The sequence below is a fragment of the Mycteria americana genome, chromosome 7, assembly GCF_035582795.1.
Source record: "Mycteria americana isolate JAX WOST 10 ecotype Jacksonville Zoo and Gardens chromosome 7, USCA_MyAme_1.0, whole genome shotgun sequence".
NCBI lineage: Eukaryota > Metazoa > Chordata > Aves > Ciconiiformes > Ciconiidae > Mycteria > Mycteria americana.
In genome coordinates, this window is record NC_134371.1 from 56,590,643 (window position 1) to 56,614,918 (window position 24,276).

A 24,276-nucleotide genomic window follows, 5' to 3' on the forward strand; every position below is an offset into this window, starting at 1 on the left:
AATCCGTTGTAGGTGGTGGTTCATCTCACCAACTGTATGAAAAGTTTAAAAATGGGGAAGGCTTGGGAAATAGCCTTCTAGTACCTCAGAGGAGATTACTGAGAAGATAGAGCTAGGCTTTTTGTTGACGTAAATGATGCAAAAATAGGGGAGGCCCCACCTGGGTCTAAGAATAGATATTTTCACTATAAGGACAATTAAACACTGGAAGAGGTTGCCCAGAGAACTTGTGGAATATCTGTACTTGGAGGTTTTCAAGACCCAGCTGGACAATGTCCTGTGTAACTAAATCTGAATTTAGTATTGATTTCATTTGAGGAGGAGGTTGGACTAGATTGCCTCCCAAAGTCCTTTCCAACTTGAATGGTTTTATGATTCCAATTCAGGCATTTTGTTTTAGTTCATTTTTGCTATTAATGACTGTAACTATTTTTTACTGGTGTGACTTTTTTTTTTTTAACCCCCATTAAATTAGAATTACAATTCTGTTTTGTTATTTATGAGCAATTTGTTTTTGTTTCAAGCAACAGGTGAACAGGCAAATACAATTTTAATGGTTTCCTTCTTCGTATGTGAAACCATGTAACTGGAAACTGTGGGGTATTAAGAATGTGATTCGATAGCTCTCATTTGACCAGACAAACTTAAATAATGATACCAATACATTATATCATATGTACAATACATAAAAATAGTGTATTTTAGTAACTGGAGCCTAACCGGAACATTCCAGCCTTACATAAGGCATAAATATGGACAACATTCACACACAAGTACTAAAGCCAGAACAACCGCAAATACCAAATCAGCTACTTTGTAGCTTAGATGGAAAACTTTTTTGATGCCCTAGGGAAATACCACAGAAAGAAGTGGTATCAATACATTGCACAGGCATATTCAGTTTTGCATTAGGTACATTTGTGACAATATGTTCTTCAGCTTTGCTATGTCTGTGGGTGTTTTTAAAATATTTTTTTCTGACTCTCTTGTTTACATTTTTTTGAAGGTTTCCCAATGAGTGGATCATGATGAACATACTTTAGGGACTTGCCGTAGTATGGCTGCTTCTCGATCTACTCGTGTTACAAGATCTACAGTGGGTTTAAATGGTTTGGATGAAAATTTTTGTGGTAGAACATTAAGAAACCGTAGTATTGCTCATCCAGAGGAGGTTTCACCCCATCCTCAAATACGGTCAAGGTCACCAAAGAAGAGGCCAGAGTCTGTGCAAACTCAGAAGGGAAGTAACGGTGGAAGAACTACTGATCTAAAACAACAGAGTGCTCGGGAATCATGGGTGAGCCCTAGAAAGAGAGGGCTGTCTACTTCAGAAAAAGATAATGTTGATAAACAAACCGTGGAAAATTGTGAAAAAAAACAAGCAGAACCTGTTTCACCAGTTTTGAAAAGGATTAAGCGCTGTCTACGTTCAGAGGCACCCAACAGTTCAGAAGACGACTTGCCTACTAAAACAGAGAAGGAATCATTGGAGCATAAAAGCTTAGTGTCGGACAATGATGCAGTCTCCACAGGGACTAAGCGAGCTTGTCGATGTCTTATATTGGATGATTGTGACAAAAGGGAAGTTAAAAAGGTGAATGTCTGTGCAGAAGGATTTAATAATTCTGCAATAGTTGACGAGATTGCAGGTTATCAGACTGTCAATGGAGTTGGTGAGAGAGACTCAAATTCTCTTAACTGTGATGACTGTCAGCTTGATGGGAACACTAAGCAAAACAGTGCTGGTTCCTGTATGCCCAAGGACAAAACAGTAGCAGAAAATGGAAACTCATTTGCCCATTCTTCGTTGTTGCTTAATAGCAGCAAGGAGGACAGTGTTGTAGACCATTATGTGCCTTGCACAAACTCTCAAGAACAGGTAAAGTTAGAGGACCACAAAATAATAAATGACTGCTTGCCTGAGGAGCATGCTAATCAGGCTGATGAGCCAGCTACAGGGTCCTTTTCTGAAATCCAGTCATCTTTGTTAAGGGATTCGGAGGAGGAGGTAGATGTTGTAGGAGATAGTAGTGCCTCTAAGGAACAGTGTGCTGAAAACACCAATAGCAACCCGAATACTCGTCATGACAGTGCATCAATCTCAGGTGAACCTGAACCACATTCTTCAGTGCTGGACTGTGTTTCAGCTCAAATGACATCTATGTCAGAACTTCAAGAACACAGATATACATTGAGAACTTCACCACGAAGGGCTGCCCCTGCCAGAAGTAGCCCTACTAAAAATAACTCTCCTTGTAGAGAAAACGGACAGGTCGAGGAAAATAATCTTAGTCCCACTGAAAAGAATGTACCTGTAGGTATTAATAATATCAATGGATCTCCCAAAAAGTCTGAAGAAATTAAACAGAATGAAAAAGAGAGAAATTGTAATACAGGAGATCATGGGAGTGATGGACTAAGAAAGCCACTTTCTGAGGCTAGGCTTGTTGCTGGATATGTACCATCTGCCAAAGAGAGTGCCAACATCCACACTGCAGAAGATGATGAGGAAGAGCCTGATGTGTATTACTTTGAATCAGATCATGTGGCATTGAAACACAACAAAGAGTATGTGTAACTATGGTAACCATGAATTCTGCTTTTGTTTCTTACCAAATATATATATAAATTAATACATATTTAAAGTGCTTTCACAAAAATTTAAGTGCTTTATAATTTTCATACTCTTCAGTCTTCATTTTTCTTCCTTGTTTCTACCCCAAACAAAATTAAACTCTATTTAATATGCAGTATGGTACAGCAATGTGGTTTATACATTTCTAGCAATATGAATTCTTTAGCCAGAAATTGTTGTTGGTTTTTTTTTTTAAACACATCTGTTGACTCTTTTCTCTAAAAAAACTAGCTGGAAACAAAACCAAAGGAATTATAACCCTTAATTAGAGTTCAGTTATTTATCAGCATATCCAATAGGCACAGCACATACAGCTTATGAAATTATCATTCTGTTGTATATAGAATTTAAGATTAGATACCTATTTTCAGAGTGTCATGGGAAAGACTTATCGTTATTGTGTTAAGGAAGATAAATTGATCAAATGCAGCAATTTGAGAACTTTCTCCAGAGTAAATTATGCCTACATTGCTGTTTATATTCATTAATGTAAATATATACATGTTCTAATTATTATTAGAAAAGAGCACTAACTTTTTTTTATATTTATTGTCTGAATGTCTGTAAATAGAACTGTGGTAATCATACATTTGTGGTAACTGTGAAAGAGATTCTTGAAACAAAAGGGCAATTTTCTTAACGAAGAAAGTTTACATGGAGAAAATTTGTCTTCATATGATAGATCAGGCCACAGTTTTTATTGCACAGTCTTTGTTACACGGTTTTGACTTCTGTGTTCTGCTGTTCAGTAGATGTTCCACATTTTGTTGTGACTACTGAAAGGCCAAATGCAGATGATCTTCAGTTTGCTTCATATGAAGAGTTAAACCACTGCTAGTAGTTTCTGTAAATAATCACAGCACAATTATTATGAATATTGGGCACAAGGCACAGATGATTGTTTAATCCAGCAGAAGTTTGACTGAGGTTTTTTTGGTATTAGAGTTGCATTATTTTTATAATGAAATTTTGTTCATTATTGTTTAGATACGAATAAATTATTTTAATCAGAGAAAATTGTGAGTTAGAGCATGGTTCAGACAAACTATGATTTCAAAATAATGATTAAATATCTGCAGCTCCAGCCATCAGCCCAAAGTGTATGGACACTTTTCCTGGTAGACAGAGAGAAGATTGCTGTTTCCAAAATTATAAATGGGAAAAATGCACTGTTGTCTTTTGATGTTTTTGTATCTGTATGTAGGATGACTTTACTAGTTACGTTAGTACGAAGATACATTAGTAATGTATCTTTTTTTTTTTTTATTAGGAAAAGAATGATAAAGATCATATCAGATTTTTAGATGTAACCTCAATTTTTACTTCTTTCAAATTAAACATATCCGAAATACACAGTTTTTAAAAAACAAAATCTGCAATTGAATGTAAATACTGTAAAAATAGAAGTAATTTTTTCTATTCTTACAATTAAACACACATCTAAATTGTCCTGAAAAATTTTCAAGAACGTGCCCTAGTGTTAGCTTTTGAATATACAGAATTGCTCTGACTAGTTGTTGTTCAGATTGGCAGCCTGTTTGTGAGAGCTTGTTGGGGAGCTTTTGAAATTGCAACTAGGACTTGGTAGCTTGCTACTGACTTGCTGCCTGAATGCAAATTCCAAAATAAATTGCTGTTATTTTTATCCTATCTTACATTTTACTGATTTTTGGTGGCAAAAAAAGTCAAAGCTAGAATTCTCTTCTAGATCAAGAAAGAGTAATTTCTACTTTTCAGAAGGGAAGCATGCTACTGAAGGTAGTGTTAGCTGGAGTTTTTTTTCCCTTTAAAAGAATGTTGATATAATTGGACAGTTACAGGCAGTCTTTTGTTGTAGTTGTTTGTATTTGCAAGAAAATCTAGTATTCTGATGGTTCCTCATGATAATAGGGTCCTTTTAAAGAACTGAAGTCTCTATTTTGATATGTGAGTGTAGTCGTCCTTTATCCAGAACTTCATAGTTCAAGAGTTAATCAAATACAGTGTACTACATCCTTTTTCAAATTTTAAAAATACCAAAGTTTATTAGAAGATTCTCCTAATTCATGTGTTACAGTTCTTGAATAGTGTCTTCATTATACCCTTGTTTAATCTCATTTGGTGCTTCTTTTCTAAAATGTTAAACCAAAAAAAAAAAGGTTGTAGCAGAAATGTTTTCCCTGATTAGTCAGATACAAAGAATGCCAGGGTTCCCATGCTGTTAGGTAAAGGCTATTTGCTTTGCCTGTGATATTTCCAGCTAAGCAAAGTATACTGCTCTTCTGCTTACCAGATCTTCAAATGGTACACGGCTTTGTTTTTCTGTCCATCACCAGTTTGTGATTAAACTTTTCTTTATGGCTGATTTTTTTCTCTAGTTTCTATTTCTATTCTCATTTAAAAGCAAATTCAGAGAGACATTAGCAGCTTGACTAGGCTGAGGAGGCAGATTTCTGCAAGAAGGCATTAATATCATTCTTTGGATGTTCCACAGCAGGAAAAAAAACTATATTCCTCTGTGTTGTAGAAGCAATTTGATATGTCTGTAAACTTACATTATTTCTTGTTATATGACATAGCTTGATGACATACACATTCATACAGCTGATTTTCACTCTCCAAGAAATTATTATAACATTGATAAAATATGAACATACCGAAACCTTCAACAGCTGTTGATAAGACTTGCTATAAGAAAAACAACTAAATGTATATTGTGGTATTTTTGTATGAATTTTGTTGCTTTTTGAAAGTTGTCATGTTTAAAAAATATCCATATATTAATATTTCTGGGAAAACTGGATGATAAAATAGGAAAAATAATCATCACAGAAAGCAAATTATGGGATATTATTATTCAGAGAGAAGGCTGAAATGATGGATGTTCCACAACCTCTTTAATAAAATAGATCCCTCCTACAGAGACAGATTCGAGATGTCTAAACAGAAATTTTGTTGCAACATAGGCATTCATGTAGATAATAACAGACTGATCTAGGGGGTTGTATAATTGTAAAGTATTGTTAATGTTAATTTTTTCTGTTATTACACACACAATTCGAATTCTTGTGTATTATGATTCGTCTCAGAAAAATATGTTTTGATGCATATTTGAGAATTTTGCTTATATGTCCTAGGTCAGAAACCTTTGCATTTTCTCTTGAGATATTTTCATCAAGACTCAACTTGTTGATTTAAATCTTATTACATGGCTTAATTTTATATGCTGTGCTTAGTGTTTTGCATATGTCTTTCCTCAGGAGTTTCTCGTATCTCTTTGCTGTATCTTTTTATAGTTTAATTCTTTCTTACAGTGCAGTAGCTTACTTTAATTTTCTATCTCATGCAATATTTTATTCTCAGTACATTTTCCCATTTGCCCAGTGTTTCATTTAGTGCCCTGTTTTCTTTTTTCTTCTTTCTCTCTACTTACTCTCTTTGGAGATTTGCAATGTTTGGCAGGTATTAGGTTGCATGGGGGAAAATTTTTGTTTAAAACTTCGGGCTGAGTTCTAGATGAAAATGCAATTGAGGAATCAGGTTTTCATGTGCATATAATGCATTATACAGTGTATTTCTAGGAGCCTGTAAACTGTGATTAGCTTTATAGGGACCACTTAGGCCCGTAGGTAAGCCCACTGAAATATAAGAACTATGCATGAGCACTTGCCTACAGGCATTTATTTGCAGGAGTTAGGACCTTGCGTTTATTCAGTAAATAGATATTTTCATATATCTTTGGTTTCATTTATTACTTTATAATATTTAAAATCATAATAGCTATACTGACATTTAAACTGAAGACAGATTAAAATGAAGTATTTTAATACATCTCTTAAAACCCAGTCTTGTGAATTCTTACTTACTGTGGCTTGTATTGTTGCAGAGGCCTTGGAAAGACAGAGGACCATGTAGGATTGTACAGTCAGATTTAATATTTAATTGACAATTCATAGTAATACTGTTAATGTCTTTGGATGCAGTTTTAATATTACATGAATGTGAGGAAGAAAAGAAGCATCTGTCGCATTTCCTGTGGTACAGGTTTTGTATTTTATTCAGTCACAAATGTTTCTGCTAATGAATCAGATTAAAACAGTTCTCTATAAAAGTTCATATTACTGCACTTGACGTGTTAGAATAGGGTCTGGTGCACCTTGCCATACCAATTATTTGAAAACTGCCTTAAACAGGATCTTCTTAAAGTGTAACTCTAACGTAATCCTGTAGCAGTCTTTTTCACTAAAGTGAACTTCTGATTTTACTGACACTATGTTTTTTCCTTGACTGGATGACAATTAGTATTAAAAATTAAACTACTTTTCATTAATATATTTTAAGATAAAATCTCCATGTCAATCTTCTTATATATTGGGCAAGAATAAAAATATTACATCAGTTTTGTAATTTATCCCTATATATTCAGATATATGCCTTAGAATTAAGGTCAAATTTTATCACACAGTATGGATTTATTTTAATGTACAGATAAGTCAGGTAATCTAACATTCCTTTGTAGTGATGCGCCATGTAGCTGTGAGTAGCTAATACTATAGAATAAATTATACTCCTGTATTATTTTTAAGAACACCTTTGTCTCATTTTCCTATGAGACATACAGTTTTAGTCTGAGAGACTTTGGTTGGTATGTTGTTTCATCTTAAGGAATAAAGGGAATTGGTATAGATCAAGTAAATCAAGTTACTTTTTGTAGTAGCAGTTTTAATCCATACTGCAGTCAAGAATGTTACGAGACAGCAACTATTTTGTAAACATGTAACCTCTGAGTACTTTATAGAATATATCAACATAGAAGAATTGATGAAGTATACATTTTTTAGTGTTGAAGAATAATGAAGTTAATAATTTTAAAAAATGCATATATGCCATATATATTAGATTACAATGTGTTTTAATTCATCCTTTGTTCCACACAAGAGTGCTGTGGCATACAGTGATACTTTTCTTAAACTACCTATTCATGTGAAACTTCAACGTATGGAAAATTGGTACTTTTTTCAGAGACTAGTTTCTACTGTCTGGTAGATTGGTCTGTGTTCTTAGTAGGTAACAAAAAATTAAATCAGCTGTAAGTAAAAATCTCATTTAATGTAGAAGTTGAATGCTGCAACTAGTTCATCTGCAAAATAGCAATATAACAGAAGTCAATTAGAAACTTCTAATATGAGTTTCTGATCAACTGCAGTTTGGTATTGCAGATAATTGTGTTATTAAAACATGTTGTAATAGTGTAATGGGCATAGAATCACATTTATTCATGAAATCCTCATTATATTTTACACTAGCTTAAAATATTAAGTATTTTGAGAATTGTTCACTGCCTTATTATTATCATGTTTTATAAGATCATTTCTATTTATAAATACCAATGGAAAAGTTATAAGTGATGCAAAATTATTGCGGGACTAAAGATTAAGGTTTAGTTAAGAGTATTTTTGTAATCACAGAATCATGTTTTATAACTACATAAAACTATTCAATAAACACTACATAATAGAGTTCTTAATTTGCAAGAGATAATGCCTTGGGCACGTGCTGCATCTCCTTTTCTCTCTCTAGTAATAGGCTTACTCTAGAAACCATTAAATGTCAAGTACATTTGTCAAATTTGTTTTTCTTTCTCTGAACATAGTAATCGTGCTGTCAACCACAGCACAATCCTGGTGAACAGCACTATCAAACACCATGCAATCCTCATTTACATAATGCATCTGCTGGAAAACAAAGCTTGATTTCTTTTGGATTTGTGTCCTTGAAGTCTCTTCTCTCCTGATTTGCCTGATACCTGCTTTTCTTTTTCTGCCTGTGCTCTCACCTCCAAGAGTCCTCTGTTGCAGCATCCTGTCCTGGAAGAGAGGGCATGAGCTCTCAGCGCAGAGCTGCTTCCCTGCTGGCTGGCTTGGTAGTATGTGTAGATGTGTGTGCTGATGGATTGACCAGAGAATGTGAAGAGCAACAGTTGAATTCTGCTTGCCTTTCTCTTGTGGAGACAGTAGTTGTGGACTCTCCCCCTTCCCAAACTGCCAGTTTTTAGTGAACATACAGGAGCTCCACTTGTCTTTCCAACTTCTTTGATCAACATGGATCAAAAATCTTGGGGGAAAAATGCACAAATTTAAAAACAATAATAAACACAACTTACTATTTTAATACAGAAAAAGGTAGAAACTTATTTTCCCACCTGTTCATTTGGAAATGCTTACCATTTCTAAGGATCCTCATTAGTAAATTCATCTCAACTGGAAAATTAAGTATTAGTAAATAATAATAATGGTTTTGAGGTGTAGGAAATACCAGTTGAAAAAAAATATCAAATGCCATAGGCAATTCATGGTCCTGATTTAAAAAGAGAGAGACCAAACCAAGAGAGGATGGGGTAGTAACATATTCACCCAGCACAGCTGTGTAGAGAGTAAGGCTCTGGCTGTGTTTTTGGCTATGGGCACAAGGGATACTTAACAAAAGCAGAAGTGATAAAGTGTGGTTATACCAGTTATACCAATGTAATGTATGTCTGGTGGGACAAGGAATAAATTATATTAACATAATTGCCTACTTACAGGGACATACAAGTATTTCACTAAAATACTAGTAAGCATAATGATGCCACCCAGAAAACAAGAACATAGTGACTGGCATATGCTGTGAGAATGCAGGTATCTTTTTCTCTTCAATTTTAACTAACCTAGCTTGAAATGATAACTCCATTACCAGTCGTAAGTATTTGTTCTGGTCTTACATGAAGTTTTGACAGCATCTCCATGATGAGCTACAAAACCGACAGTCAGTATCTTTTAGAAAGGAATTGTACAAGTAGTACGTATTAATGCTTGTTTTAGTCTCAGCAATAACTTCTAATCAAGACAGGTGTTTCTTTGGTGCTAGAAAGTACTTATATGCTATTTTGAGAGGAGGAAGAATCCTACTTTTTGCATTCCTTTAAATTTCGTCCTTGGTAGGAATAACCAGCTGATTCTTAATTTTTCATTATTGTACATCTTTATTTTGCTTTCCATAGTTCAAGGTGAAGACGTGCTGCTGTTTTGTATAACAGCCTTGGAAAGTTTTATGCTTCCTAAGCCAACGACTAACTGTTTGTCCATGGTTTATTATCATAGTGAGTACTAACAAAAATATACATTTTAGATATTTTCTTCCTTATTTCTAACTTTTCTTCCCTTTCTTTACCCAAAAAAGATTGAGTGAATAATTCTTGGTATTGCTGTTAGAACATTCAGCTTCTCATGATTGCATATCATGTTCTTGTAATCCAGGTATAGTCTTCAGATATTACTGTAATAGAATACTTGAGGGAATATGTTAATTTGTTCCTACGGCAAGAATATACACCTGAATAATTGGAGGGTTTCTTCCTTGGGTTTTAGTGAAAACCTGCATAAACTAACGTAGAGTGAGTTGAAGGAGTTCAGTAATCAGTATTGTCCACTTTCTTGGGTTTTTTTGTTCAGAGCATTTCTGTACAGTTGGGTCAGTTTCTCCTATTTTGTCTCTGGAAGAAAGACGCTTCTGAATGGTTGCTTTCCCCAATGTCTTTCTAGAGAAGAATATCTAAGTGGAGATACTGGAGGAATCTGTGTGGTATTTTCTCGCAGTAAAGGAACCGGGACCATTCTCATGAGAGATTATGAGAAGGGAGGAGAAAGAGTTCGGTGGTGTGCTGTCAGTCTTTCTTTCTGTGCCCCTTGTGAAGAAAACAATTTTACTGCTATTTCCTCATGTCACTCCGAGCCTTGAAAGTAGTGGAATGACAGGGGGACCTGTATCTTCTTCCCTACTAAATGTCACTGTCCTGCAGGCAAATACTTTCAAAAGTGCTGTTAAAGGAAGATCAAAAGGCTATATTAAAATGTGTTAACTGGGGGAGGACTGATCGATGATGTTTAACCTTTCATGTTGACAAGACCGAAACAAGTTACATGTTTGTTCAGAGGCACAGAGACCTAATTGCTACTAAAAATTTTGAAAACTTGCTGGAAATGTAGATATTTGATAAAGGTGCTTTTGTACAGCTAATATTAAATCCTGCTGAGTGTGGTGGACAGCTCTTGACAAGAATGAAGCCTGTAGAAATATATGAGTGGGCGTTCTGTTTCTGGGGCAGAGTTAAGGATTTAAGAAAGAAAGGGACATCGCAAGTTCATAACCAATAAAATACTTGAAATTTCAGATACTTGAAATACAAAGTCTGGAGCTGTGAAAGTTAGAAAAAAGGTGAAATTAGAGTGGAAAATGGCTCTTTTGCATCCAGGTAAAAGACTGCAGTAGGGTTTTCTGGTTTTTGGTTTAGGGTTTGTTGGTTTTTTTAGAATGTCCTTTAAAAAAAAAAAGTGCTTTTTGGCTTAGTTCTGTTTTGTTTTAAATAGGTGTGTATTATAGCCTGAGGCTGGCATTCAGAAATTACGATTTTTGTTCTGTTACTGGCACAGTAGACTTGGAGAAGCCACTTACGTATACTTTAGTTGTTTCATGTATAAAATGGAGATGCAGTTTAATTTTTTACTTATCTCAGAAGTCTCTTACAAGGTCTGAAGTACGAATATTAAATATAGATAAAGTACAGTAAATTACAGTACGTATAAAGAGGTTAAGCTAGAGTGGAAAACTATTTCATTATGAGTTGCAGAATTGGCTGTAAGTAGATTACCTTGGTCATAGTATCTAAGCATTAGGTAAGGAAAAACCTACCGTATGCTGCTTTCTTCATGCAAAGGTGCTTTTGTAAGTCCTGACAAGAGTGGATATATGCCCTTATTGATTATGCCCTTAAACTCTCTTCTGTTTTTGAAGGGAGATCAAAGAAGGACCACTCTTTATCAGTCTCTTCTGCTTCATCGTTGCTGTCATGCACTCTTCCCTAGTGCAGTAACTGATTTTTTAAAATCTCAGATGCACATCAGAATAATTTGCGAGAAACTCTACAGTGTCAAAATTACTGTATCATGACGCTGGCAAAGATTTCAGGCCACGCTTAAAAGCTGGGAGCATTAGCTGATATTTCTGAACTGAAACAAAAAAACAAACCCCAAACAAAACAAAATGCTCAATTCTTTGGAATGAGAAGATTCTGTTTGATCTGACTTAAAGAGCTTCTCCAGGAAGCCAGTCTCTTTCTGTCTGGGGTTTCCCTTTTCCTACAGTAATTTGAAGTCTTACAATATCACATGTTTAATATCCAATACTTTCTTAGCTTAGCATCTAATAAAGGATTTTTTTCTGAATCACTGTTAGTAGACCAAAATCCAGAGTGATAAATGACTAGGTATAGGAGAGCACGTTTTAATCTGTACTTTGCTAGAGTGCCAGTAGATGGCAATAAAACAAAGACTTGCTCAAATCCTCCCGTTTACTGGTACGTACTGATTTTGTGTCACAGCTCTTGGAAATACAAAAAACAAGTTTGTTTTAAGGTAGATATTTTTTCTACATATATTTTAGCCATGTTTTGTTATGAGAAGTGTATACTTACTCCTTCATTTGAAACAAATCCTACCTGCACAAAAAATAATATTTCTAATACAAAATTTAAATTATGGCACACACGTTTTTACCTTCTAATCCCCCAAATTGATGTTACTGTACTGTTTATCATATTGTGAACTATACAACTATAGAAGTGCAGTTAGTTTTGGGAGTGGAAGGTGATGGCCACCAGCTGCACAGCATTTTATCAGTCAAGAGAAGATAAATCACTTCTTTTTAATTAGGGATCAAAGTACATGTCTTTGCAAGGTACTAAGTGATGATTGTAAGGCAAGTATAGTTGACAAAGTCACTTTTTGTTTCAAGTAGTTTCTGTGAGCACCCAGACAATAAATTACAGGGAACTCAGTATGCTGATTTTATTATATACATTACAAATAATTTCTTGCTACAGTTTTCCATTGTTAGTAAGTGTCACCTTTGTCACCTGCTAGCTTTATAAAATTATTTTATATATTGTCAACTTTTAAAAAAATACTGAATAGAGTTGCAATAGTGATCTAACAATGATAAGTATTTAAATAAAGGGAAAAAATATCATTGTGATAACAATGCAAGTGTTTTAAATCTGTATATGGTTCATGCTAAAAGCAAGTAATAAACATTTAGCTATGTGTCTGTAAGAGTGAATACTATGTGAAACTTTGAGGCAATCAAAGTTGCATGAGTTTCTATATATAAGTAAATATGAGAATGTTCATTATATCATTACTTCAGAGGTGGTTATGTACGGTTGAAAAAGATTAAATAAGGACTAAACTTTGGACTGGCAAGGACCTCCTTCCATTCATTTTCATCTGAGGGGAGAGTAAAAGTGATACTGCTGTTTCTGAGTCTCTAGCTTAAAAGGTAAGAAAATGCATTAGAATTATGTTGGAATATGAGATAAGGAAAGTCCAACAAATAGTGCACAGTAGTGTTCTGAGATACCTCTTGCTAATTTCAAGTTTGTGTGTAAGTTTACTCTAGATACTTAAGATGAAATTTCTTTTTTATGGATAAGACCAATGGCAGAAAACTTCCTCGTTTGTTCTTAAATGTTTGAGCATTAAGATTTTCTAGGGGGCTTGTTTTTAGAGGAGGCTTGGCATTTTTGTGGTGTTTGATGAATGTTTCCAACAGCCGCTTTTATGTCTGCCCCTTACATTGTCCAACAGGACAAAACTGATGCTTCACATTTGTTTACCACAATTTAACTGAAAAGCTTCACTTATTTTATTCCATCCACTAATTTGAATTAGCTACCTAAAAGTTAAAATCTTCATTTTGTAGTATCAGTTTCTGACATCGCTCATTCACTTAAGGTTTAAAGTATGGTATGTTCTTCTCTTGAAGGGAAAGGAAACCTTCAGAAACGACAAGAGAGACTAGCGTCTGTGACTGAATGACTCTTATTGTAATACTGAAATGAACCTATTTAAAAACACTGAATGATGTGGCCTCTTGTACAGGCTAGTGTTAAGTCATTTAGTATAAAAAATAAGAGTAAACTTAAGAAATGTGCTATTCTTAAGGCAGATAGACTCCAAATATATATAGTGCTTTCTAAAGCTCATTGTTACTTCCTGATGCAAAGAAAATAAAATCTGTGATGTAGCTCTGGGTACTTAGATCTGGAAATGTAAAGAGTGTTACCACAGGATGGAGGGATTGGGGGAAAAAAGGCATCTTGAAAGTTGATCTCAGAAAACTGCATCAAAATGGAAATGGGTCTCACTAAGGTACTAGCTATGCTATTTTCAAGCTTGTATCACAGACAAGAGAGGAGGCTGCTGTGTCCCTAATCACTAATAGAACAAGATTCATGGAAATGAATAGTGTAATAACTAATTGCTTATGGCAGGACTTCCAGAAATATGGCTCTACTATGTGATAATTATTTTATGGAGCAGTCCAAAAGAGTGAAGTAGTTATCACTGCAGCAGAACAACTGAATCAGCAGGAATCCCTGCTGATCAGTAATCAATCTTTAAGAAGTAGTTTCCCTTTTTTAAATATCGGTCCCTCAAAAACCCATTTCAATCAAGGTTTTTCAGCGGCAGTTTCTATACTATACTGAATTATTCAAGTGTTCATCTGGAAGATTCCTGGCAATTAGCATGATTTAAGAAATTACAAGAGTGTTTCAGTACTGAGATTGTGGAAACACGGGATTACATTCTGTAGAATGAAAGTTTTCCTACAAAGAAAATTGCTTCGGGTTTTGTATGTGCTAACAATTTAGTAATTAGAACTGAGAAAAGTGTAGCTTCAGTCAGTGTAGGGGATAGGATGGACTGTGAGTTTACTCAGATCATGCATTTTTAGTTGTATGAGTTTGTTTTGTTTTGGCAAAGGATGCGAGATAATTTTCCTTGGTAATTCTTCACAGATCTTTCAGAGAAAATCACGTAACTGTAGCTAGATAATTTAGGTATGGTTGCTCTTTGATTGCCTCATTGAAGGATGGAGCCAGTTTTGCAGCAGACTAGCAAGCAAGGTTCCTGTTACTTTCTTTTTACCTTCATTAGGCTTTTTCAGGTTTGGAGAATGTTAGCGCAACTGCAGGAGGTATTCATAATTGTTGTGCTTATTTACAAAGAGCCTTGGAAGATAGATAGTAAAATTGTCAGCCACTTTTTTTTTTCTTTTTTTTTTTTAAATAGTCTTGGAAATTATGCGCACAGTGTCTTTCGCTTAATGCAGCAGAAGTATTATGTTACTGTTTGAGACTAAGAAGCCAGAACAGACAGAGACTTCAAGAAAGTGCTCAATGTGTGCATTGTTACTTGAATTACTCTTTTTCAGAGAAATACTGGGCTTTATTACAGTCATGTAGGGCCAGAGAACTAAAAGCCTGTACAAACCTGTGAAAACAGTAGTGGTTCAAAACTTAAAAGAACGTATGCAGACATACTATAATACAGTTGGTTAAAAAGTCATGTTGGAATTTAAAAGGACGTGCAATGGCAGTACTGCAGCAAATCTGAAGTACCTGAATATGGAATATGCAAACTATGTATTTCAGGATTAGTATTTTCAATTTTTTCTTGGCAATGTAAGACCCCAAAATGCACATTTTCATGCATTTCAGTACTTCTGATACTCACTTGATAAAATTGCACTCGTATTCCTGGGCTTCAGAATATATTCATTCATAAAAACTGAATATGGAAGTTAAAGTAAATAGCTGCAAGTTAATACATTTCTTTAGCTGAGGTACAAAAATGTGCCAGGAAATCTTTTTATCTGAACAGTTTGCTCAAAACCCCCTTTTTCTCTCTTGAATTATTTAATGATAATAGTGCTATATAGCCACAGATCAACATCATATGACATATGTTTTTGAATGATCCTGACATTCTTGTAATATTTTACGTATTTCCATGAAGACCAGAGGTATTGCTTCTGAATCATTTATCTTCAAGTCCGTGATTACTTCAGTGAGGTCACATGAATGTTTTAACAAGGGAAGTAATTGGGGCTCAATATTCTTGTTTTGTTTGTTATTTCTCCCCAAATGTAATTTCTTCTCTTTCCATTCAGACTAATTATTTAAGGCCACCTTGTTTAAGATGATTTCTTCCCCCACTTTACCAATGTGAATCATCGTTAAATTAGCACTTCATCTAAATCACCAACATTTGGTTGCTTTTTTCTTCTATGTATGTAAATGTTTTAAATGAAATTATTTTCTTTCATCTGGAAAAGCAATCACTTAAATACAGTTTGAATAAATGAGGTAAAATGGCTCAAGAAAAAAAAAGCAGGTATTTATTTAACATCTTCTTAGATGCAAATTTTTGTGTATGCTGCTGAGCTTCTGTTACCGTGACTAGAGTTAACTCCAGAGTCTTGAATAGAAGTTTTTGCATCTGCTGATAGAAAAAGGCTTTCTGTTGTCCAGGTTAAATCATCTCCCCAGATATCATTAAGCTCTTCTGTGTTGTTACAGCTGCATCTACATCAAACATGTTACCGGCCTGCCTATTTTTCATTTGTCTGGAGCATGCAAGGCAGGCTTCTTCATAAGCAGTGCTGTCAGTCCACCTGAGCATGGACAGAGGTTGCCCAGTGCAAAGCTAGGCAGTAATCAGATGCTATTTGTAAAAACTAAGTAAAGATCTTAATTCTACATGTGGTGATTCCTGTAAGCCTGTAACAATCTGAACGGCGGTATTGTCTCAGGCCAATTTTGATGTGCCTTTACTACTTTTGTAAGTTATTTCTGACGTTCGTTTTTCGCCTGTTCAAGAATAGCCCCATTAATTATCTTGCTTTATGCAAAGTTATTTTGTTCAGAAGAAACCGGAGCACTTTTCCAGTAGTGAAAATATTCCACTACTGTTCCAATATTAATGGCCTATTTAACAAGCAATTTAGGTGTTAGTTGCATATAAACCTGAATATGTGCAAACAAATTTAAATAAGAATAAATTCATAGCGGAATTGTATCCCACTGTTTTTAAACAAGCATAGTATTTGAGTTTCAAACTTCAGAATGTATGGCTGTATTTTATGTTTTCAAATATTACGTTTGAGTGGAAAGAAAATTACCCTTTTTCATGGGGAGGCAGTAGTTTAATGTCTAGGTAGAAACTTAAATATTTGATGGTACAAAGCCTGTATTTTGCCTTGAGTCTGTTTACTTCCCTTTACTTAAAGCCTTACCCACTTACCAGTGCAGTCAACTGAAAAACTTGCATTAGCTCAGTAACCTCTGGATCTTTTCTGTAATACACATGGAATTCATTGTGTTAGGCTTGTCTTTGTTTTAGCAGTAAGAGAACAGAAAGAAAATTTACTAAAATGGTGTAGTAGTGAATAGATCTTACCTCATTTTAGTATACGTTAGGTTGTGTTTTGTGCTGAACTGAAATACAGTTGTAGTATTAAATGTCAGAAAACACTTTCGTGAAAAAAGTTAAGCTGATATGTAACAATTTGCAACAACAGAGGCCATGAGTAACTGCATGATTCAGAAACTGAAGTGGACAACTGTAACTATAAAGCTAATAAAAGGTATTAAATTTCGTTACCTATATTTTAAAGGCTGTGTTACAATATTGTATGATTTCCTGCCTCTTAATTAGCTTTATAGAAAACAGTTTGGGAAGCATACGATTTTGGGTACAGGTATGATAGTCACCTCAGTGACTCTCAAATGTATCTGTTAAATAGAAAATCAAAATTGTGTGTGCAGCTGGGACAGCAGGTTTGGGGGAATGCTGACATATTCATTCAACTTCTGTATTCTTAGAGGAATATCTTTTGTATGTATTTATTTTGCAAATCCCTTGGTTTATTGTTACATTTCGTAAATGATTGTTGTATTCTGCTCGAAGGTGAGGCTTGTATGAAATGTTTAGATAGAGTTTCTAAGTCATTCCTGTCCACCCTGTGGGTGGTTGAGCAAAATGTTAAAATTCTGTGGTAGAGTCATTTGTATTGGGGTAGAAGGAAGCTGATTTTGAAGTGGAAGAGAAATTAGGTCATTTTGTTTGTGTTTTTTTTAACTTTGTAAGCAAAGCTTGTTGGTCATAGCTATTGAGAATATGAATAGCTTGTCCCTGATAGCATATTGTTTTAGCTAGTATAGAATTTACATTTAAAGGAAATCACTGGGGGGTTTAAATATATTTTTTAATGGGGTTATATAAATTCATCTACTACTTAAAATAGATTTGATACAGTTTTTTATATAATTCAGTAAAAATGTCTATGAACTGTTTCAGATAAGCTATGAAATCTGGTAGATATTAGTAGATAATCATGGCTAGTATTTAGATTGGGGGGGGTCACTTTTAAAGACAAATTTAGTGAGATGTTTTCCTTTGTCTCTGTAGTTATCAGAGACTGTTACAGACGATTGCTGTACTCGAGGCTCAACGTACTCAAGCAGTTCAAGACCTTGAAAGTTTAGGCAGACACCAGAGAGAAGCACTGAAAGATCCTATTGGATTTGTGGAAAGACTCCAGAAGAAGGTATTTCAATGGGCTTTTCCTAAGTCTTACTCGGAATTTTTTTTTTATAACTAGTAATTCATCGTCTGTAGAAATTAAGAGAATTCTATATATATTTGCGTAAACATTATGAGTGTAAATCCTTTCTCTGCTGAGCAAAAATGGCCCTTTGCTTATTGAATCTGTAAGACATAGGTCTTCAGTGATTTTATTAGATATGCTTTCTTTCCTTTTTTTGATATGTAGAAATGTAATCTTTAAATTTCTAATTGTAATGTAGGTATTTTAAGACAACCTGAAATCTACAGGTGACTAGAAGTACTTCATAGTAAGGCACCAGATCAAGAATTCATAACTTTTCTCATTAGAGAAATTAAATGTTGTGCTATGAGCGAATTTGGTAGGGTACTTTTTAAAGAGCAGGAAATGTAGTTCATAGCCGAAACCCAAAATGATCACTAGAAAACATACCTGAGTTCTGGATAACATAATAGAATATTGTCTGATGGAGGAGAATTAATTTTGATAAGGAAACATTTTCTTTTCAAGCTTTAAAAAAGTTGTAGTAACAGGGATACTGAAAAAATGTTTAAAGCTTGAACACTTTCTTGTTGCCATGTCTACCAGTGACAAACACGCTTGACCTTCTAGTCTGGTAGCAACATGTTGTATTTCAGTGAAGAATGAAGTAAGTATTTTATGGTGCTCTTTTCCTAGGTTTGTAGAGACCTAGGTTTAAAGAGAGGTCTGATGTAAGCCCATTGGTTTCAGTAGTTGTCTTTCCATTAAATTTTGACATGAGTTAATAGCATGTGTGATGTAATAGTGTTGCATTTGATGATCATTGTATGGGGAAATACTAATGCTAGTTGAAAGTATCTGGTGTATTTTTGTCTCCAAACCAAAGGAATGATACTCTTAAGGTTGACCTTTAAATAAAGTGGTGAGCTTTGCAGCAGTTGTGTTCTAGGCAGAAGACAGCAAAATCAGTGTAAAATATACATTGATTTCTTTGATGGGAGGAGTTTAGGTACTCCGAGTCCTATAGTTTTCTGTGTTAAGAAAGGTACAGATCCTGGGCAAGCAGTATGTTTAAACAAAATAAAAGACAGATAGACAGTAACAGGATATTGAAGTCAGAAACACCTGATTTCAAATGTGAAATACGTGCTTTGAAGTTTTATGCTCAATAAGCCATCATTGACCGTGCCGCTGCATATTTTATATGACTGTTGTGTATTATTCTTGAAAGATATCTTCTCCTCAAAAAGACTGTGTGCTGCATGGCACTTTAAAAATTCTGATTATGAATTCTGCTGTTAGCTAAAAAGCAGTATCAGGTTTTCATAACTTTTCAGGATTTGTAGTTTTTTGTTTGGATATACAGCGATTGCGTTAAATATTGCTTTTCACTTTTCACTCTTTTTTTTCAGGTCGATATGGGTCTTCCATATCCTCAAAGAGTTGTTCAGCTTCCTGAGATTGCCTGGGACCAATACACCACTAGCCTTGGAAACTTTGAGAGAGAATTCAAAAACCGAAAACGTAACAGTAGGAGAGTGAAGCTGATTTTTGACAAAGGTAAAAGGAAGTGGGCGTATGTTACAAGAAAGAAATGACCAGTGTGGAGGTTTAATAATTCCTTTTTTGTGTTGCTTGCAGTAGGTATACCTGCAAGACCAAAAAGTCCTTTGGATCCCAAGAAGGATGGAGAGTCTATTTCATACTCTGTCTTGCCTTTAAGTGATGGTCCAGAAGGTTCTACAAACAGTCGTCCGCAGGTAGTTGTTACAAAAGAAAAGATAAAATTTTACAAAATTTACTTTTTAATTTTTTTCTTTTTTAATATGGGTATGTGGGTAATCTTAGCTGTTACTTCAAATGTTAATGTTGGTGGTGACATTTTGTTCATGTACTCAAATCACAGAACTTATTTTTGGTTTAGGCAAATTCTATTTCAAATTTTCATGTGTTTATTTGGTTCGGTTTTGGTTTTACTTAGGTAGGAAAAGGGTTAAAATCAAGTTATCCTAACTGTACTTTTTCTAAACACATATTCCATTTTATATACTGTATTTGAGCAGATGATAAGAGGACGACTTTGCGATGAGACCAAACCTGAAACTTTTAACCAGCTGTGGACTGTAGAGGAACAGGTAATGGGAAACTTCCATTTTGTAGCTATGGTAACATACATGAGAATAAAAGCAAATTGTGTAATAATGTTTAAAGCACTTAAAAGTTCAGAGTCACATGTATATAGATACTCATCTTTTGACAACTCACACCTCTACTAGAAAGAACGTAATTATTTTTTTTCCCCTGTTGATTTAGAAAAAACTTGAGCAATTGCTTTTGAAGTATCCACCAGAGGAGGTAGAGTCCCGACGGTGGCAGAAGATAGCTGATGAACTGGGAAATAGAACAGCAAAGCAGGTAACAAGTAAAACACCTGGAGAAGTAATCCCTTTCCTTGACTTTTTTTTTTTTTTATAAAAAGCATTTTAGGAAGCACTGATAAGTGTTGAAGAGAATCCTGGATACAATCTCTTAAGTCATTTATTTATAATTTGAGGGGTTTTCTGTCAAAAAAAACCCCAAAACAATTCATAAACTGAGGCGTTAAAAAAGAGGGTTTATTTTTTTATAATGTTCATAATTAAAGCAATAAAACTTATTTTGCTAGAAAAAAGATTTGACTACTTGGGATTGTTTGAGTGCTTGTGCTGTGGTAGCAGTGATGTCAGTCACAGCATCCTAGCAGTTGATATAGATTCACAGAAGATTTGTTTGTAGATATCTCTTTTTGTTAGTTTGTTTGTTTGTTAAATGTTTGTGTTTGTTAAATCACAATAAATAAAATCCAGTATTTTTTCAGTAATCACTTTTTCTTAAAAATGTAACAGCAGGGCCTGCATTTCACTAATAACAATGCGACTCTTATTCTCGATCTCAAACACAGAATTTTAAAAGTGCCTCAAAGGCTATGAGAAAGCTCCCAGACCTAGTTGTTCATTAGATTTTGATAGCAAGTATCGTGACACCAACTGTTCTCAGATTGAGTTACAATGGAGTGCTGAATTTCCTGCACCTCAATACCATAGAATGGGCAGACATTTTAATACTCTCAGACAGAAGAATTAGTTCTGTACCGGGGCTGAGATCCACAAAAGGACACAGATATGGAGACACCAAGTGTTTCTGCGTCTGACTTGTTGGGATTTTTCCCCTAAAATGACATTATTTCTCCATTTTGACTAGAAGTAAAAAATGCTGATGTTCTGTGTTCACAGTGCTTTAATTTCTCCTATTTCAGTTGTACACTTTCAGGTAAAAGTATACTTAAGTATTTCAATATACACGATTACCTCGTCTCTGATCATATCTGTGCTTATAGGTATATTTCTCCATACCTGAAAAAATTAAAATATATGTTTACTTATTTCATAAATAAAATGTAGAAGTACTTCCCCTATGCTAACTATGCATAATTTATCTGTCATTATTAAGAAAGAGTAAGTTTGGCTTTGGCAGGTAACCAACTACTAAAATTCTTTCCTTTCTATCACAATTTTTGCTAGAATTCCTGTGTATGTTTAAACAAGGGTAGTTTTTTTCTCTGAAGGCCTTCAAAGTGTCTGGAAATACTACAAATGCAGCATTGCAAGATAGGTAATGGTTAGAGTAGTTTACGCAAAGTAGAAAATGGGGATTTCTTGTCCTTGTACCAATGTAGCAATGCTGGCAAAACCTTGAAGTGAAGGCCTGTTACATTTCATTTGACATTTAATTGTTGCATGTTTTTTGTCCTAGGTTGCCAGTAGAGTGCAAAAATATTTTATTAAACTGACTAAAGCTGGTATTCCAGTTCCAGGAAGAACTCCAAACTTATATTTATACTCCAAAAAGGTGAGACAATATTACAGCAGAAATTCCATATTTCTGTTTGCATTTATGTGCAAATTGAGTCTAAATCATTAATATTTTCAGTAGATTTAAGTCTTGATTACTGCTTTCTTAATAACTAGTTCCACCTTGCATGTATTTCTTAATAAATTAATCTTTTTTTTTTGCCATTAGCATTGTAGAGTGAGTTGGGTGTTATTCTAGTTTCACATCAACATCTGTTTATTACCTCTCTGTCGGATAATCTTGGGGACATGAAGTGTCAGAAAAGAGAACACAGCAGTCAGATTGCAGGCTGAACTAAGAGGGCTGAATGACTGGTCTTGGGGTACTTTTTCCTCATTTGTAAGTTTACTGTAATTGATCTAGAAGAGCATAATGAGAACCCTGTTGGAAGAGGATAAGGAGCCCTATAATTCACATTGTACAGTCACCTTCTAATTAACAAAACCAAAGAAAATTATGTATAACTGAGCATAGTGAACTAGCACAAGCATAGGCTTAAGACTGAAATGTCATGTCTTATTTTGATTTGCAACAACGTGACCATTAAAATAGAATGGTCATATAAATGACCATTAAAATACGGTGCTTTTCCTGATCTTGGAATGGATGAGAAAAGAATATGGTCCTGAGAAATATTCTTAATTTGCAAAAGAAAAGACTCTAGATTTCTGTGCAGGCTAGTCATATATTTAGATTTAAATAATGTAGTATTCTTGGGTACTAATGAGGACCCTAGACATTTGAAGAGGGCAGTCTCAGGTTTTGTGGGGTTGTTTTTTGTTTTTGTGTTTGTTTGGTTTTTTATTATCATTATTATTATTACCATTGTGTTTACAAAAGTTCTTTAAAACCTGTTACAATGGCATTTTGTAGAGTGACATTACTTTTTTGCATCCAGGTGTCTGTGATGTTTCCTGATTAAGAATAGAGTAAGCCTTACATTGATTCTGCAAAAAGGCAAATTTGCGGATTTAGTCCCTTGAAAGGTTGGGAACAAAAGTTACTGCCAGAGGGGCCTGATAGAAAGATCTACCACAACTCATCTCTAATGATTTAAAATGTTACACACCCCAAGTTGTCTCCTAGTATTCTCTGAAGTTACTGCAAACAATGAGCGCTCATATCAGAGGCTTTCCAGTTTGCCATCCATCATGGTAATGCCATTTTAATTTCACCAGGATTTTAATCTACTATTCTGCTCAATAAACAGAGGCAGGGAAGGTGCAGGCATGACTCTGTCTGGCACCTTGTCTATTGGAAAAGTGCTTTCTGGCAGAAGAACCAAAAAAACAGCTGGAAACATTGGTACCTTAAATACTGTGGTGCGATTCATCTGTTAGAACCCTAAATTACTTGTACAGTTTACTATACTATGGGGCTAATTTTGAAACGGGTTGAAAATTTAGTTTTGAAAATTATAATCCTTTGAGCTCTTTATGTCACCTTACCGTTTTAAATTACCTCAGTCACATGTCTTTTCCTCTTTCCTCTTAGTTTTATTTGGAAAGACTGTTACTACAGAATGTGAGCAATGCTGCCAGGCAGCAGATCACTGTGTTTGATAAATAGTGGGAATATTTAATCAGTACATGTGTGACATTTTAACCATATTTTTCACTAATTTGAACAGTGATCCATAAAGTTCTTTAACCCCACTGATGTGTGTATGAACACAGCATAACCAAGAGTGAAACATACTTTTTATAAAATTCTTAACATTCTCATAGTACAATTGTAATGCTACCATCCTACAGATTTTTCTTAAGCTTATATGTAGAACAAATCTAATACTTAACGGCTGTTTTCACAGTATGATTCATATCCTTATTACCAAGTCATAAGAGTAAGGTCACTGTGCCCTGGTTTGTATTAAGGTAGCATCTCTATTTTATATTTGTATCTCACGTAAGAAATACAGCAGATGAAAAGATCAAACAAATACCGTATGTGGGGGAATTGAGCTCTCAGTCTGCTAATAGAGCTATCTACTTAGAGCACAGATTGACAGCACTGTACCAAGCTGTAGTTATTCCCAAGTCTCCAATGGAGGTAACATAATGTGGCAGAAAGGAAATGCACGGGGTATTGGAAGCCTGGGTCACGCTTATGCTGTGCTCGTCCTTATTTTGATATTGAGTGTGCACGTACGCTGTAAACCGCGGTATCTGCTTTATTGCCAATAATAGAAGTATGAAAATTGGATGCTCATACTTAAAGTACATATCTATGGGACAATGAAAAACATAGATATATTTAATGTAAATAATTGTGTCAAAAGGGATGCT

General features: G+C 34.7%; 1 protein-coding gene across 5 annotated transcripts in view; it reads left to right on the plus strand.

Annotated features, from left to right (window-relative positions):
• The window catches only part of ZZZ3 (zinc finger ZZ-type containing 3), a 64,435-nt gene that overhangs the window by 27,714 nt on the left and 12,445 nt on the right, over positions 1–24,276 (plus strand). For 3 of the 5 annotated variants that reach the window (XM_075508550.1, XM_075508553.1, XM_075508551.1), the window contains exons 3-9: positions 1,007–2,568; positions 17,962–18,100; positions 19,513–19,660; positions 19,742–19,860; positions 20,164–20,235; positions 20,414–20,515; positions 21,893–21,988. In XM_075508550.1, the coding sequence (XP_075364665.1) occupies positions 1,058–2,568; positions 17,962–18,100; positions 19,513–19,660; positions 19,742–19,860; positions 20,164–20,235; positions 20,414–20,515; positions 21,893–21,988 (2,187 nt within the window). In that variant the 5' untranslated portion in view covers positions 1,007–1,057. Of the gene's footprint in view, positions 1–1,006; positions 2,569–17,961; positions 18,101–19,512; positions 19,661–19,741; positions 19,861–20,163; positions 20,236–20,413; positions 20,516–21,892; positions 21,989–24,276 lie in introns of those variants that run through there. The other 2 variants (XM_075508552.1, XM_075508555.1) reach the window with 2 other exon arrangements.